This window comes from Loxodonta africana, chromosome 23 (assembly GCF_030014295.1).
Source record: "Loxodonta africana isolate mLoxAfr1 chromosome 23, mLoxAfr1.hap2, whole genome shotgun sequence".
Lineage (NCBI taxonomy): Eukaryota > Metazoa > Chordata > Mammalia > Proboscidea > Elephantidae > Loxodonta > Loxodonta africana.
Window position 1 is genome coordinate 317,861 of NC_087364.1, and position 16,523 is coordinate 334,383.

A 16,523-nucleotide genomic window follows, 5' to 3' on the forward strand; every position below is an offset into this window, starting at 1 on the left:
GGGCTTTGCCCATCATGTATGCAGTAGCACTTGACCTTCGAGTATTTGCCAATAATGTAAGTTTAATTTCCTGTCACTTTCATTTTAAAACTAAACTCTGTGACTGTCTGTTGCTTAATTTCACGTCATTCTTCTGAAAAATTTTGAGGAGTGAGTGGGGGTTGGGATGTATTTGGAAAAAAAAAAAAGGAGAGCAATAAATAAAGAATAACTTACCTAATTATTCCTTTTGGGCTGGTATGAACAGATTTAAATAAACATTTGCTCAGGTTTTCACACTGTATGTATGGAGGGAGATGTTTTTGTATATGGCTAACTGTTTATGGTATACGGTTACTTAAAAGGGGGGTAAGCCACGCACAAACGAGTGAATCCGTGTTCTCTTTCACACTTGAACCTGTGTCCTGGCCACCCCTATTTTAGGAATTCCAGCTTAATGTAGATTGAGGCAGTAGCTAAGGGTTTTTACGATAAAGGTCAGGGTATGATAAGGTAAAGATCCTGGATTTTATAGAAGTTTCCCCTTGAGGGCCACCATAAGCCAGTTACGGAGCAGCATTTTTCAGCTTTTTGGTCTAAGGACCCCTTTACAGTTTTCAGAATTATTGATGGCTGGTTCCAGACAAGAGGCAGTAGACAGTTCTCCCTATTTCTCCTGTTAAATGCAGTAGAAACCCTGGAAGTTGTAAAGCAAACATTACTCTGAAAGGTGGGGGGAAGGAGATGGAGTGGGACTCAGGGAGTGACATGGCCCTGAGCTCCCTGGGTTTCTTTGTATCTGTACACCCTGGACTGGGTACCTGAAATCTGGAAATGCCAACAGGCACAGGCAAAGCAAGCCCCAAGAAAACTGCTCTTTCTTGCTAAGGGACCAGGAAAGGGGCAAAACAGCCTAACAAAACAGAAATCTTTTTGAAACTAACTGCTGTATTCCAGCCAGACCTTACTGGAAAAACTGCAGGCCCCCCTCATCCCTGACAGCGGAGGCCAAGTAGTAACTTGCCTAGACTTTCACCGTTACCTGGTGGTAACGAGAAGCCCTTCTGTCTCTCTGCTGGTTTGGTGTCAGAGGAGGCTGAGTAGGGGGCCTGGACTTCCACTCTCACCCAGAGGCAAAGAAGTGATGGTCTGCCCCCACTCCCAGCAGGGTGTCAGCAGAAACAACCTACTAAAACAAAAGAAAATCAGAGTTTCATAACATAATGTCCAAAATGTCCAGGCTGTAATTAAAAATCACTCATACCAAGAACCAGGAAAATCTCAGCTTTTTGTGATTTTGAATGACAAAAAACAACAGAAACTAACACCAAGATGGCATAGATTTTGAAGTCTTCTGACAAGGATTTTAAAGCAGCTATCATAAAAATGCTTCAGTGAGCAATTACAAACACACACGAAATAAGTGAAAACATAGAAAGTCTCAGCAAAGAAATGCAAGATAAAAAGAAGAGTCAAATGGGAATCTTAGAGCTGAAGAATATAATAATGGTAAATAAAAATTACCGATTATGCGTAAGGGCTTTTGATTATTTGGGTTGTGTTCATTTATATTTACTGTATTAGAGATTTTAACTGGGAAAATTTTTTAAGTTATTTATACATTTAAAATAATAAACTTTTTATATGGTAACATAACTTTTTAAATAAAAAATAACTATTTCCAAAACAAACAAAATGTACTACTATGAAGAGTGTCATTATTTTATATCTTAATCACTGTAATGTCCGGCTCAGGAGAAGCCATCTGGATTCTCGTGTCTGCTTCTGCAGTCACCGTACGGATGCAGTGTGTTGTTTTGATTGAAGTGTATGATAATATGGCCTCACGCAGATATCGCTGGAAAAGCAGGGGGTATGCTAGTAGCCTTTTCAGATAAGTTAGATGTTTGTCTTTGACAGAATTCCAGAACTCTCCAGAGGTAGTTTTTTAAAGGTTAGCTACAGTGTGGACTCCGAAATGCCTGTCAGTGAACTTTGCATTTTCTGTTACGTTAAAATCTGTTGGTCTTTTTTTGCACTTTGAATGGATCTTTTCCCCGTGTATGATTTCGTAACATTACTGTCATTTGGAAAATACTGGTTTGTTGGGTTATACGGATCTTCTGAATGTTGACACATTTCATTACGTTAAAAACAAAACAAAAACCCCACATTTGTTAGCATATCCAGTGACCTCATCAGAAAGGTCCTGAAGTAACAAGGAAGCTGCCACCTGAAGGTGTCAGTCCAAGTTGTCCAAAATTCTCTTTTTGACTTGAAAGCTCAAATGTTATCATTAACAACAAATACTGTCAGTTGTTTGCCTAGAACTGACAGTCTTGTTTCATTTGTTTTTGAGAAAATGGCCTGCCAGATACCCAAGCCCAGATGACCGTGTTTGTCTGTCAGTTGTTTGTTCCATGAGAAAAGCAGCTGGTTGAACTTGGAACTCAAACTGCTGCCCAAATGCTTTTCCTGAAAACAACTCTACTTCTGTGTGCAACAGAAATGCTTTATAAATACTTCTTATTTCATTACAAAGATGTCTTCAAGGATCAGGACTTAGTAAAATTAAATTTTGCTAGATCATCAAGGACATTTTAAAAGTGAAACAAGCGTTCTTACTTGTTCACTGCACGTGCATGGCGGTGAAGGGTGCAATGGCTGCCGCTTGTTAGGCTCCAGTGGTTTCACCTGCCAGTGCTTTTTCACCTTCCGTGTAAATGTCGGTACAATAAAAAAGACAAATAATGGCTTCGTGTCATTGTGAAGGTCGCTGTGATGGTGTGGCTCCCCTGCAGGCATCTTGGAGGCCCCTAGGTATCCATGCACGTACTTTGAGAACCACTGTTACAAAGACTGTGAGGGGGAGAAAACAGATTCTTTCTTCTTTAAGACTGTCTTCCTAAAAACAAGGGAATAGTCAAACTTAGTATTGACTTTAGTATCTAGAAAAGTTTTTGTTTCAAGGGTTATGGCTATAATTCATAGGCGATGTGAAGTTTAGTGACTTAGAAAAAGCTCCTTAGTAGCATAATGCCGTGTGCGATGTAGGTATGAAAAATAGTAATTTATTAGCTTGACTTGGTTGAAGGGAGATTTGATTTGTGGAAGAGCTGGAATAATCTATAGATTTCTCAATTTTTTTTTAAAAATTATAGACTGGATGATTTCTCCAGGACCTTTTGGGCCTTTGACTCCTCATTGTAGCCGTTTTTGTTCTTAGCTGCACTGTGATTTTCTTTTTTAATTAAGGAATCTAGAGGAAATAAAAAATAAGTGCTTTTATATTCCATTAGGCGGATCAACAGTTGGTAAAGAAAGGAAAAAGCAAAGTTGGGGACATGTTGGAAAAAGCAGCAGAATTATTGATGAGCTGTTTTCGTGTCTGTGCCAGTGACACGTAAGTAAGGGTTTGGAAGGCAGATGTCGTCCTTCTTGAATTGCCAACAGTGTTTGCCTCTTCCTGTCCTGTCCATTTTTGTCATATATTTTGCTTCTACATATGTTATAAACCTGCCCAGTCACTGCTGTTATTTCTGCTTAAAATAATCAAGTGTTTTGTAAGTCGGCTTTTCTCTTTAGCCATGTATCTACCATTTCTAGAGCTCTTCTTCCTGTAGATCTGTGTTTCTATCTGGTGTCATTTTTCTTTATCCTGAAAACGTCCTTTAGCTTTTTTTTTCTTTTCTTTTTTAAGTGCAGGTCTACTTAAAATGAACTCTCTAAGCTTTCATTTTTCTTCATTTTTGAAAAATCATTTTGCTAGATAATTCTAGCAAATTAACAGGTTTTTTTCTTTTAGCACTTTAAAAACATCATTCCGTCTAGTTTCCTTTGTTTCTGATGGGAAGTAAGTTGTCATTCTTACCATTGTTCCCAGTATATAATGGGTCTTTTTTACTCTGGCTGTTGTTTTCTCTTTATTTTTTGTTTTCAGTAATTATTATTTATTTTTAATCTTTTTTTTCTCTTTCCTTCATTTTGGGTAATTTGTCTTGACCTGCCTTCAAGTTGACTGATCTTTTCTGCCATTATTTGTTTCTATTTTAGAAATTAAAAATTATTTTTTAAATTTTGTACTTTCCCATTTGATTCTACTTTAGTGTTTCCATTTTTCTCCTGAAGCCCCATGGCATCCCCCATTAATAATCACACGCCTATTTGTGAGTTTTAGAAATTATAGAGAAAGGTAAAGCAAAGCTGTCCGTGTAAACAAACAAACACTATTGTTCCTAGAAAGCGTTCCAACTTCTCATTTTTCAGCACTCTTTGTCCTTGAGATGGGGGTGAGCAGACTCTTTATGTAAACGGCCAGGTGTTTCAGGCTTTGTGGGCCACGCTCAGGTCTGCCATGGGAGCGTGAAAAGAACCATAGACAACGCGTCAGCGAGTGTGTGCGGCTGTGTTCTGATAAAACACTGTGTTTGTTGTTTTTGAACACTGAAATTTGAATTTCATGTAATTTTCACATTTAATGGAAAATTATTCTTTGATGATTTTTTCAACCATTTAAAAACAAAAAAATCATTATTATTTCACTAGCTGTTCAAATACAGGTGCTTCGCTAGATTTGGCTTGTGGTTTGTAGTTTGCCAAGCCCCGACCCGAATCGCTGGTTCTCAGACTGTAGTGAGCGGCAGACTCGCCCAGAGGGTTTGATGAAACAGATTGCTGGGTCCAGCCCCCCAGAGGTTTTGATGAAACAGATTGCTGGGTCCAGCCCCTAGAATTTCTGATTTGTTAGGTCTGGAGCAGCCTGGGAACTGGCATTTCCACATGTTGGCAGGTGCTGCTGCTGCTTCGGCTGCTCAGGCACTGCAGTTTGAGAACCGCTGTTCTCAGTGATCCAGGCTGATAGTTGCACCCTCTGTCACTTCCGGGGGGTGACAGAAGGCAGACTACACCTTGGCAGTTTTATGTCATCAGACTGCCTTATAACAAAGGGAAAGATTTTTGCTTGTCTAGATTTTGTGGTATTTGTGGGAATAACCTAAATGACCATCAACCGATAAAAGTATAAACAAAAAGTGGTATACCCATACAATGAAGTGTAGTACTCAGCCATAGAAAAGTGATACATGCTACAGCATAGATGAACCTTGAAAACATGCTAAATGAAAGAAGCCAGAACAAAATGACACTTACTATATGATTCCATTTATATGAAATAACCAGAATAGTGCATGTGGAAGCTGGACAATGAATAAGGAAGACGGAAGAAGAGTTGACGCCTTTGAATTGTGGTGTTGGCGAAGAATATTGAATGTACCATGGACTGCCAAAAGAACGAACAAGTCTGTCTTGGAAAAAGTACAACCAGAATGCTCCTTAGAGGCAAGGATGGTGAGACTGCGTCTTACATTCTTTGGACATGTTATCAGGAGGGATCAGTCCCTGGAGAAGGACATCACGCTTGGCAGAGTACAGGGTCAGCGGAAAAGAGGAAGACCCTCAACGTGATGGATTGACACAGTGGCTGCAACAATGAGCTCAAGCATAGCAACAATTGTAAGGATGGCGCAGGACCGGGCAGTGTTTTGTTCTGTTGTGCATAGGGTCACTGTGAGTCGGAACTGACTGGATGGCACCTAACAACAACAACATCCAGAATAGGCAAATCTATGGAGACAGAAAAAGGAGCCCTGGTGGCACAGTGGTTAAGCGTTTGGCTGCTAACTGCAAGGTTGATGGTTCAAACTCACCAGCCTCTCTGGGAGCAACTTTGAAAACCCTGTGGGGGCAGTTCTGCTCTATCCTGCGGGGTTGCCATGAGTCCTAATCAACTTGATGGCAATGGGTTTGGGTTTTTTAGAGGCAGAAAGTAGATTAGTGGTTGCCGGGGTAAAGGGAGGAGGGATAATGACTGACTGCTAACCAATATGGGCCTTGTTTTTATGGTGATGAAATATTCTGGAATTAGATAGTGGATGTTGCTTGCACAAATTTATGAATGACTGAAAAAGCACTGAATTGTACACCTAAAAAGATGGATTTGATGGCATGTGAGTTATATATCTCAATAAAGAAAAAGACATTTAGTGGAACAGCAACATTTAAGAGGTTAAATAAAGGGTAACTGGGAAAAGGGACTGAAAGTAGTAGAAAAAGGCAGAGGTTTCACTCGGAATTACTATTCTAGTATCAAGAAAAGGAGGGGGGAATTCAGGAAGAGATCGACAAATTAACTGTTGATCGAAGAGGGAACATATTTGGCATAAGAAATTGAGGGAATGGTAAATGATAGGGAGCCCTGGTGGCACAGTGGTTAAAAGCCCGGCTGCTAAGCAAAAGTTCGGCGATTAGAATCCACTGGCCACTCCTCAGAAACCCTACGGGGCAGTTCTTCTCTGTCCTATAGGGTCACTATGAGTTGGAATCAACTCTACAGCCACGGATTTGGTTTTGGATTTCTTGGTAAGTGATAAATTGGCACGAGTGTGCTAGGAAGTAGGCAGAGAACCCTGTTTAGGGACAACCTAGGAAATAGGCTGAGAACCCTGTTAGGGACAATCTAAAGTATTTGGGGGTGCTCATTGGGGCCCAGCTGAAATTGCAAATAACACATTTATCACAGAGCAAGTCGGTTTTTTCACCAACATACTGATTCCATGTGTTTTTTGATCTTTTGCCATTCTGAAACCATACAATGTCTGTTTTTCTGTGATACTGTGGTTGTTAGGTGCCATTGAGTTGGCTCCGACTCATAGTGACACTATATACCATAGAACGAGACACTGCCCTGTCCTGCACCATCCTTACAGTTGTTGTTATGGTCGAGCCCATTGTTGCAGCCACTGTGTCAATCCACCTCGTTGAGGGTCTTCCTCGTTTCTGCTGACCCTGTACTTTACCAAGCATGATGTCCTTCTCCAGGGACTGATCCCTCCTGACAACATGTCCAAAGTATGTAAGACGCAGTCTCACCACCATTGCCTCTAACAAGCATTCTGGCTGTACTTCTTCCGAGACAGATATGTTCATTCTTTTGGCAGTCCATGGTATATTCAATATTCTTCGCCAACACCACAATTCAAAGGCGTCCGTTCTTCTTCGGTCTTCCTTATTCATTGTCCAGCTTTCACATGCATACGAGGTGATTGAAAATACCATGGCTTGGGTCAGGCGCACCATCGTCTTCAAAGTACATCTTTGCTTTTCAACACTTAAGGAGGTCCTTTGTGGCAGATTTGCCCAATGCAATGCGTCTTTTGATTTCTTGACTGCTGCTTCCATGGTTGTTGATTGTGGATCCACGTAAAATGAAATCCTTGGCAACTTCAAGGTTGTCAAGTGACAAATATTTCCCCTTGGGCGTTACTACTTTTGCCACTTTTCTCCAAAAGAGACCATTGCCCTTGGTGCCAGACTGGCCGGGGCATCATCATAAGTACAATATGGCATTTAGTATAAATTACAAAGTCCTCGTCTGTGCATTTTTTCCTTTTTTTTTTTTAAACACTTCAAGGTAGATGGAACATTATTATTATATGTCCCCATTTTACAGGTGAGGAAAGTGAAACCTAGAGAGGAAGTGCCTCGCTTGGTCATACAACTAGTTAGTGACAAAAATCATATAAAAGAGCTGGTTATAGCAGTTAAACAGTTATCCTAAAAATTATATTTTAAAACTGAATAATATTCTTAGACTGTTTTAAATGTTTGGCGCGTTTTGGTCTTGAGTAATTTATTTTTCCATGGCTTGCTTTCCATATTGGGTACTTGTATTTTCATGTGCATTGACTTCATGCCCTTGGATTTAGTATTTCCAGGCACCCGGCCATCGGGCATTCTTTTTCTGGCACTAACTTCTCTGAAAGCCTGTAAGTTTTGTGGAAGAAGACGCACTTGCAGAATAAAAATACGTAGCCGACTCAGCTCTGAACTTTTTTTCAAGATTTTTTAATGGAAATTTTCAAACATTCAGCAAAGGTGAAAGAATTTACCAGTATATGCGGCACTTTGCTTGCTTTATCAGATTGATCGGGGATCTTTCCCTTCTAGCCATCCATCAGTCTATCTCCTTTTTTATGCATTTCAAAGGAAATTGCAGATATCAGTGCACTTTCCCCTAAACATTGCAGCATGCATCGGTAAACTTTCCTCTAAATCAAAACCCGAGTTTCTCTTTTGTCTTTTTAGGTAAAATTACATATAATGAATTACACAGATCTTAACTGTGTGTTTGCTAAGTTTTGACAAATGTGTACAACCATATAACCCACACCACTCTTCAGAGGCCTATCCCTCCTGAAATTTTCCTCATTGGCCGTCCCTCATCCTCACCCAGAGGCAGCCACTGTTGTGGTTTTGTTCACGTGTTAATTTGTTTTGCCTGTTCTGGAACTTTTATGTCTTGGTGTTTTTGAGATTCATCCATGTTGAATATTTTAGTAATTCATTTTGTTTGTAATGATAAGAGTAAAAATGTGCTTTTAAAAAAATGTTTTATAACAATTAGCTTTTATATAATATCACTGCAAACTAAGCAGTCTTCAGATGAAGAAACCGGTGCAGCGGGGGAAATGCATCACCCAAATATTGGGTCAGAATTCCTGGTTTGCTCTCTTTTTAATTTCACCTGTTAGATAAGACACCTTTTATAATTTTATTTGACTTGAGCTGTGGGATTTTTATCTCAAGATATTAATTTGTTTAGCAGGTTTATTTTGTGATTTATAAATAAAATTTTTATTTCCTATATAACTTTTTAAAAATTGTTTTTCCGTAGTCGTGCTGGTATAGAGGATTCTAAGAAGTGGGGAATGCTCTTTCTGGTGAATCAGTTATTTAAAATTTATTTTAAGGTAAGCTTCTCGTTGGGTATTTTATAATAAAAAAATTTACACCTGTATAAATTTCCTCTCTCCCTTATTCCCAGATATTGTGTTATTTCTCTTTAATTAATAGCCAGCCTCCCTGACATTGCTTGGGAAATGATCATAATCTGTTCGTAATCGTAACAGCTAACGTTTACTGAGTGCCTGCTAAGTACAAGGCACTGTTGTCAACGCTTTACGTGTATCATTGTATTTAAATGTCAGTCCGGTGAGGCAGAGTTACCATCTCTAGGGCAGACGAAGGCGCCAGTATGCTGAGTGACTGGTCCAGCGTGACGTAACTGGGCTTTAAATGCAGGCGGTTTCACTCCAGTCCCTACTACCTTCTGTTGTAGTAATTAACTATTTAAAAGTAGATGGATGGATAGATGGATAAATAAATCATTCCTTGCAACATAAAGTTGACCAGATGGAGTGTAGCTCTATCACATGTCAACAGCTGAAATTGGGATAATCTGTTCTTGGAGCTTTAAATTCATATCACATATTTGATGTGTTCTCCCGATCCATGTTGCTTTACTACATGCAGCATGTCTTTGCAGACAGTCACGTGGGCTCATCGTGGAACCTCAGCTTCAGCTGTCCTGGAGGGTGACTCTGTCTTTGAGGTGCTTCCAAAGTGAATGTGACCTAGGCCGTGTCGTTTTTTATCTAAGTTTTTATTATTCAATATCTAATTTTGATGCGCGAAATAGGGTTTATAATTCCCATTTTAAGGAGGCATATGCCTAGTGGAGTAGATGTTTATATATACTCACCTGCCTTTTAAAAAAATATTTTAAATGGATTGTTATTCATTGTAGATCAATAAACTCCATTTGTGTAAACCTCTAATTAGAGCAATCGACAGCTCAAATCTGAAAGATGATTATACCACCGCCCAGAGAGTTACATACAAATACTATGTTGGACGCAAGGCTATGTTTGATAGTGACTTTAAGCAAGGTATGGTGTTAATCTTTTTTTGCAGAATTTTAAATAAGACATTGCATTTTGAGCACCTTAAGTGGTAGAGTTTCAGAGAACACAATCACTGTATTTTTTTATTAAGGTAGCATATATGTCTAAACAATGTTACATTCTTTCTTTGTTTTAAAGTTGATTAAATAAATGAATATTATATTTTAAGTTTCTTAATCCATACTGGGGCCCTGGTGGCGAAGTGGTTAAGCATTTGGCTGCCAACCAAAAGGTCAGCAGCTTGAATCCACCAGCTGCTCACTGGAAACCCTATGGGGCAGTTCTGCTCTGTCCTGCGGGGTCGCTATGAGTTGGTTGATTGGCATGGGTTTGTTTTTTTTTTCTTTAATCTATATGAGGTTTCTAGAATACATGTTAGAGTGTTACAGTCTATCATGGATATCCTTTTTTCCTTTTTTTGTGAAGTAATTAAGTGTATGATTATTCTTTGAATGGAATATAAGGAATTGTTTTCTCTCCACCTTTTGACCTCAGAGTACCTTGCTACTTATGTGTATACATATTAAACTTTTAAAATGTTAATCATACTGGCTTGCCAGATGACCTTAGGCAAATAACAGTTTCAATGAAAGTCAATTTCCTCAGTTAAATAGGACTTTCTGGCGGTCGTGTTTGAAGTTAGTGCTATAAATTTTACTCAGGAAAAATCACTGATCACTGAAATGAAACTGGGCAGCTGTTTTTTATAATCATAAAGGAAGCGGCTTTTTCCTTTTATATAAGAGTAAAATGGGGGAATAAGGAGCAGGCAGGAAATGCAGGGTTTACTATTAAAGATACATTTAGATGCTTTTGGTGTAGCTTTTTTTTTTTTTTTAAGCAAGTAACAACAATTTTATCATACTCTTCAACTTACGAAGAAAATCACTTGGCTTGTTCTTTTTACCTCAAAGCATGTTGACTTTTCACTGTAAAAGTAATCAAAGCAGTATATACCATATTTTCCAAGGGAAATTCAAGTATGCCGAAGTGTACGACCATAATTCAGACAGCACCACGGAAGCACTGCACAGCGGCCACAGAACTAACTGGAAGACATCATCGTTGTAGCCGTTAGCAGGCCCCCAGAGTCTCCAGGAGGCACCTCAGCTCTGCCGCTGGCTAGAAGGCAGAGTGTCATTTCATCCTAAATGGCCTGCCCCGCCCTGTGAAGGTTCTACCTGAAACACAAACAAGTGCCTAGCAGCAGGACAGACCATGCTGTAACTGTTCTGTGGTCCCTGCACAAGTTGTAAGGGTCATAATTTGTACATACATTGGGAAAATGGTAAAGGCTTGTTACAGCCAAAGCTGACTAGCCTGTGGACTGTGACCACTCCAGGCTACACAGGAAGCAGAATAGTTCCAGTCAGTGCCAGGTCCTAAGCAAACCTATACAACAGGGAGAGGGTAAGCCTGGCTTCCCAGTCCTGGTTCTGCCTCCTCAATAGCCTTATGACCTGGGCTTCAACATTATAAATAATATTCAAGGGAAGCAATGTAGACCCTAAATCATCCTGCTAAATCTGTCCTATTTAAGCCTTACTGTCCTATGAGGTTGACAATGTTATGAGGTTGTTAAATATCTTCTAACTGATGAACATAAGGTTAAAAACATTAAAAGGCTTCTTCAAGGACACAAACTGTTAAGTTGCAGGGTTGGATTTTAAATCAAAATCATCTGACTCCAACTGTAGTTTTTTCTTTCTTTCTATACACAATTCTATATATATATATTTTCAATTGTACTTTAGATGAAAATTTACAGAACAAACTAGCTTCTCATTAAACAATTAGTACACATATTGTTTTATGACATTGGTTAACAACCCCACAACTTTTGGGTTCCCTATTACCAGCTTTCCTGTCCCCTCCTGCCTTCTGGTCCTTGCCCCTGGGCTGGTGTGCCCTTTAGTCTCGTTTTGTTTTATGGGTCTGTCTAATCTTTGGCTGAAGGGTGAACCTCAGGAGTGACTTCATTACTGGGAGTATGGGGGCCATACTCTCGGGGTTTCTCCAGTCGCTATCAGGCCAGTAAGCCTGGTCTTTTTTTGTGAGTTAGAATTTCTTTCTACATTTTCCTCCAGCTCTGTCCAGGACCCCCTATTGTGATCCCTATCGGAGCAGTCAGTGGTGGTAGCCGGGCACCACCTAGTTGTGCTGGACTCAGTCTGGGGGAGGCAGGGCTAGTTGTGGTCCATTAGGCCTTTGGACTACTCTTTCCCTTGTGTCTTTTGTTTCACCCCTTGCTCCAGATGGGGTGAAACCAGTGGAGTATCTTAGACAGACACTCATAAAACTTTAAGACCGCAGGTGCTACTCACCAAAGTAGAATGTGGAACATTTTCTCTATCAACTATGTTATGCCAGTTGAGCTAGATGTTCCCCAATCCACGGTCCCCAGAGCCCTCAGCCCAGTAATTCGCTCCCTCAGGGAGTTTGGATGTATCTGTGGAGCGTCCACGACCTTGCCTTGTACAGGGTGTGCTGGCTTCTTGGTATAGCTTTTGATGGGGACGGTGGACGTGCAGGGTGTGCTGGCTTCTTGGTATAGCTTTTGATGGGGACGGTGGACGTGCAGGGTGTGCTGGCTTCTTGGTATAGCTTTTGATGGGGACGGTGGACGTGCAGGGTGTGCTGGCTTCTTGGTATAGCTTTTGATGGGGACGGTGGACGTGCAGGGTGTGCTGGCTTCTTGGTATAGCTTTTGATGGGGACGGTGGACGTGCAGGGTGTGCTGGCTTCTTGGTATAGCTTTTGATGGGGACGGTGGACGTGCAGGGTGTGCTGGCTTCTTGGTATAGCTTTTGATGGGGACGGTGGACGTGCAGGGTGTGCTGGCTTCTTGGTATAGCTTTTGATGGGGACGGTGGACGTGCAGGGTGTGCTGGCTTCTTGGTATAGCTTTTGATGGGGACGGTGGACGTGCAGGGTGTGCTGGCTTCTTGGTATAGCTTTTGATGGGGACGGTGGACGTGCAGGGTGTGCTGGCTTCTTGGTATAGCTTTTGATGGGGACGGTGGACGTGCAGGGTGTGCTGGCTTCTTGGTATAGCTTTTGATGGGGACGGTGGACTCTTTTTCTGCAGCTGAGGAATATCTGTCATTTGCCTTTGAGCATTGTCACCGCTCAAGTCAGAAGAACAAACGGATGATCCTGATATATTTGCTTCCAGTAAAAATGCTGTTGGTAAGTGATTGTTACTCAGCTTTTATAGATCATGTTGCTTTAAAGAGGTTAGTAAACTTTTAAAAATACAGCAGATGGTGTATACTTGATCACAGCCTGACCTGTGTGTGAGCACATCTCAAAATAGAGAGCGAGTAAGCACTGGTATGTGACCTGACCCGTGTCTCTCCGTGGGGAGTATTTTTAGTTCCTTTTAGAAAGGCTTTGCCTCTGCTTCTGTTTCTTAAAAGTACTAACTCAAAAGCCTCATATATGACAGATAAAAAGTGCGTATTATTTTCATTTCCCCTAAAAATCTAAAGTGGTTAATGTTAATAGAAATGGGTTACATAACCAAGAAAGGAAAATGTCATTCCAATCTATCTGTAGGTATTTTATTTAGTCACCAAAAATTAATCTTTGATATTTGTAAAGAAATGCCAAGTAAGTGATAAGTTAATTGACTAAAACATTCTCAAAGTGATAGAGCTTTCTCTCCCCCCATTAAAGTTTTTTGTTTTTAATTTTCAAAGCAATATATAAATACGGTTAAAAACTTAAGTAATTCAGAATAACTTATAAAGGGAAAGCAGCAGTGCCGTTCCTGTCCCTCTCCACGTCTGGACCTCCTTCATAGAGACACTCAGATTTAAATGTTCTAACTGATTCTGAATCTTACAGTTATGCTACGATTTCCCCAGCTATCACCCCTCCTGTTATTTGTATAAATGATAGGAAACGTGAGGCCTAGAGAAAATAGGGTCATGGTCACATGCATTTGAACGACAAAGCTGGACTTGTGTGGGTTTTCTGATTTCTGACCAGTGTTCTTTTGGGATACGGTGATGTTTTTAATCCTTGTTCAGATACTTGAGGAGAATTTCTAAAAAAAACACAAGTTGCATTTTGTCTTACACTTAATTCCTTGATAAGAATTTTATTGAAAAAAATTCTGTTTAAAATGGAAACGTTTTTATTTTGAAAAATTCACTTTTGGTCTTAGGGTCACATGCCAACTATTGAACTTTTGAAAAAATATCATCTTATGCAGTTTGCTGAAGTCACCAAAGCTGTAAGGTAGAGTGTTTTATCTTTATCACGTGGAATCTTTTAAAATATAAAATTAAAAGAAATTTCTCTAATCTTGTGTAAGAAATAATTGCTTTTTGCTGATATCTTTTCCTGGGATTGTGTTTTACGATTGTTCTTGCCTCTCTTTCCCTCTGTCAACCCCAGTGAAGGCAACCTCTTACTGCTGAACGAAGCTCTGAGCAAACATGAGACGTTTTTCATTCGTTGTGGCATTTTCCTTATTCTTGAAAAGCTGAAGATCATCACCTACAGAAACCTTTTTAAAAAAGTGTGAGCAAAGTGTTTTCTTTTTAACTAATTAATGCTACACTCTTCGTGTACCTCATACAGTAGGGTTGTCAAGTTATGAAAAATGTTACAGTAAAAGGGATATGTATTCTTTGGAGACAAGGATGGTAATCTTCCCTTTAATCGTGTGGAGTAAAATTAAACTTCCCAAGCCTTCCCATCACCTCCTAATTGCCTCAGTGTTGAGACAGACGATTAAACAAATGCTCTGTCTACAGTTTTGGGACAGACGGTTTACTTTTTTGATACAACACAAGGTTATATGTGGTAAGAGGATATTGTAACAAATATTTTTTTATGTTGGCCCTAAGAATCAAATACTTCACATTTTATCAGAGAGTGTAAGACTGAGTGCTCAGTTTCTTTATTTATGACCAACTAAAGCTTGCCCCATCATGCCTATCTGTCAGAAAGTTAAATCTTCATACGCTTGTTCCTTTTAATTCCGGAAGTTTACTGAGACCTAGTTCCCTATGTTAATTAACCCTCAAACAAAATCAGTCTTTTTTTTATCTATGAGTAGTAGCATATAAAAAATTGTAATGACAATATTTTATTGACTAAAAAGTACTGTCCATTGTAAGATACATCCTGATTTCAGAGATACTAAAATGTGAAAAAATACACACCTTAGATTCAATGAAATCTTCAGTAAATATAAAAATATATATTTGTACTGTGGCTTCTTGAAATTGAAAAGTCAAAATTATATTTAATAGCCTTTATTTTTAGAATGTACCTGTGGATCTAACAGGTAAGAAAATGTTTATTAAGAGGTGTTTTGTTTTGTTTTCCCCTGTACCTTTTTTTGGCCATTGAAGTATTCTATCTTATTAATTAGTAAAACAGACTTCTCTTTTCTTCTTTCAGGTATTTGTTACTCAAAACACACCAGTTGTCTCTTGATGCTTTTCTAGTTGCCTTGAAATTCATGCAAGTAGAAGACGTGGATATTGATGAAGTCCAGTGTATTTTGGCTAATCTCATATATATGGTATATGATCTCCCTGTTTTAATTTAAACAGCTATTCGCAATAGAATTTGATCTAGAATTTGAGTCTTTAATGTAAGGATATTAAAATTACTAAAAGGTCCTTTGCTTTTGTGAAGATATTTTCTAATACAGCTAATTTTTTCTCCAGGAAATACCATAAGATTCAAAAAACTTTATAGAGAGTGGGTACGTGTATGTAATATACATTTCTGTGTTTTCTGTCATATATATGTATTCATTGTCATCCCATTGCATTAAATTGCACTATTACTGGAGAGATACCCCTGGGTGGTGCAAATAGTAAGCAGTTGGTCACTAACTGAAAGGTTGGAGGTTCGAGTCCACCCAGAGGCACCTCTGAAGAAAGCCCAAGCAGTCTACTTCTGAAAAAAAGCAGCCATTGAAAACCCTATGGAGCACAGTCCTACTCAGACACATACAGGGCCACCATGAATTGAATCAGCCTGACAACAACTAGTTTGGTTTTTTGTTGTTGTTGTTTTTTTAAATGCTTTTGCTAAGGGACTAGTTAATTAAATCACTCAGCATCTTTGGTGAGCTCAAATCTGGAAATAAAGCCAATTCTACTTTTTTTTTCCTCCTACAGGGTCACATTAAAGGCTACATATCACATCAGCATCAGAAGCTGGTTGTGAGCAAGCAAAATCCATTCCCCCCACTGTCTACAGTTTGTTGACTGTACAGCTGTGAAGATGGAAGGAGCATTTCGTTACTTGTGTTTCTAATGAGGCTGCCGAAGTCAGCACTGACAGCATCAGTCATGTTACTCACGGAAGCTTTTCAAGGCCCCCCTTTCAGGGATGGTGAGACCAAGTTTGCCAGCATGCACATACAGATAAATTGAAGTGTTCGTTTATCATTCACAACTAATGTTAACCTCACAAAAGCCTAGAACTCCTTTTTCAGAAAATGAGAACACCTTACTTGGCTCTGAAGCATTCTTGAAGTTTTTGCAAAGGAGGCTTTGTCTTTAAGGCAGCTACCCAGTTTTCTTTTTGTAAATGTTATTCATAAAGACTTTGTAATTTTTTGTAACTCTTTCTATAAAAAGACTTTCTGAATTTATACGATGGCATATTTTTTATTATATCTTCCAGGCTACATCTATTTTTAAATATTAAAAAGGTTTCTTTTTAAAAGTGGAATTTAATTTTATTTAATATTTCCAGGTTTTATAGCCT

The 16,523-nt window shown here is 39.3% G+C and overlaps 1 protein-coding gene across 3 annotated transcripts in view; it reads left to right on the plus strand.

Moving 5' to 3' along the window:
- Positions 1–16,523, plus strand: part of PCID2 (PCI domain containing 2) — a 34,946-nt gene that overhangs the window by 17,177 nt on the left and 1,246 nt on the right. Inside the window, exons 6-14 of one of the 3 annotated variants that reach the window (XR_010319078.1) lie at positions 2–56; positions 3,279–3,382; positions 8,711–8,786; positions 9,623–9,764; positions 12,868–12,968; positions 13,951–14,024; positions 14,184–14,309; positions 15,198–15,321; positions 15,929–16,145. Coding sequence is in view for 2 of the 3 variants with exons in the window: in XM_064275207.1 (XP_064131277.1) it covers positions 2–56; positions 3,279–3,382; positions 8,711–8,786; positions 9,623–9,764; positions 12,868–12,968; positions 13,951–14,024; positions 14,184–14,309; positions 15,198–15,321; positions 15,929–16,018 (892 nt within the window). In the remaining variant the exon portion in view is untranslated. Of the gene's footprint in view, position 1; positions 57–3,278; positions 3,383–8,710; positions 8,787–9,622; positions 9,765–12,867; positions 12,969–13,950; positions 14,025–14,183; positions 14,310–15,197; positions 15,322–15,928; positions 16,476–16,523 lie in introns of those variants that run through there. The other 2 variants (XM_064275207.1, XM_064275208.1) reach the window with 2 other exon arrangements.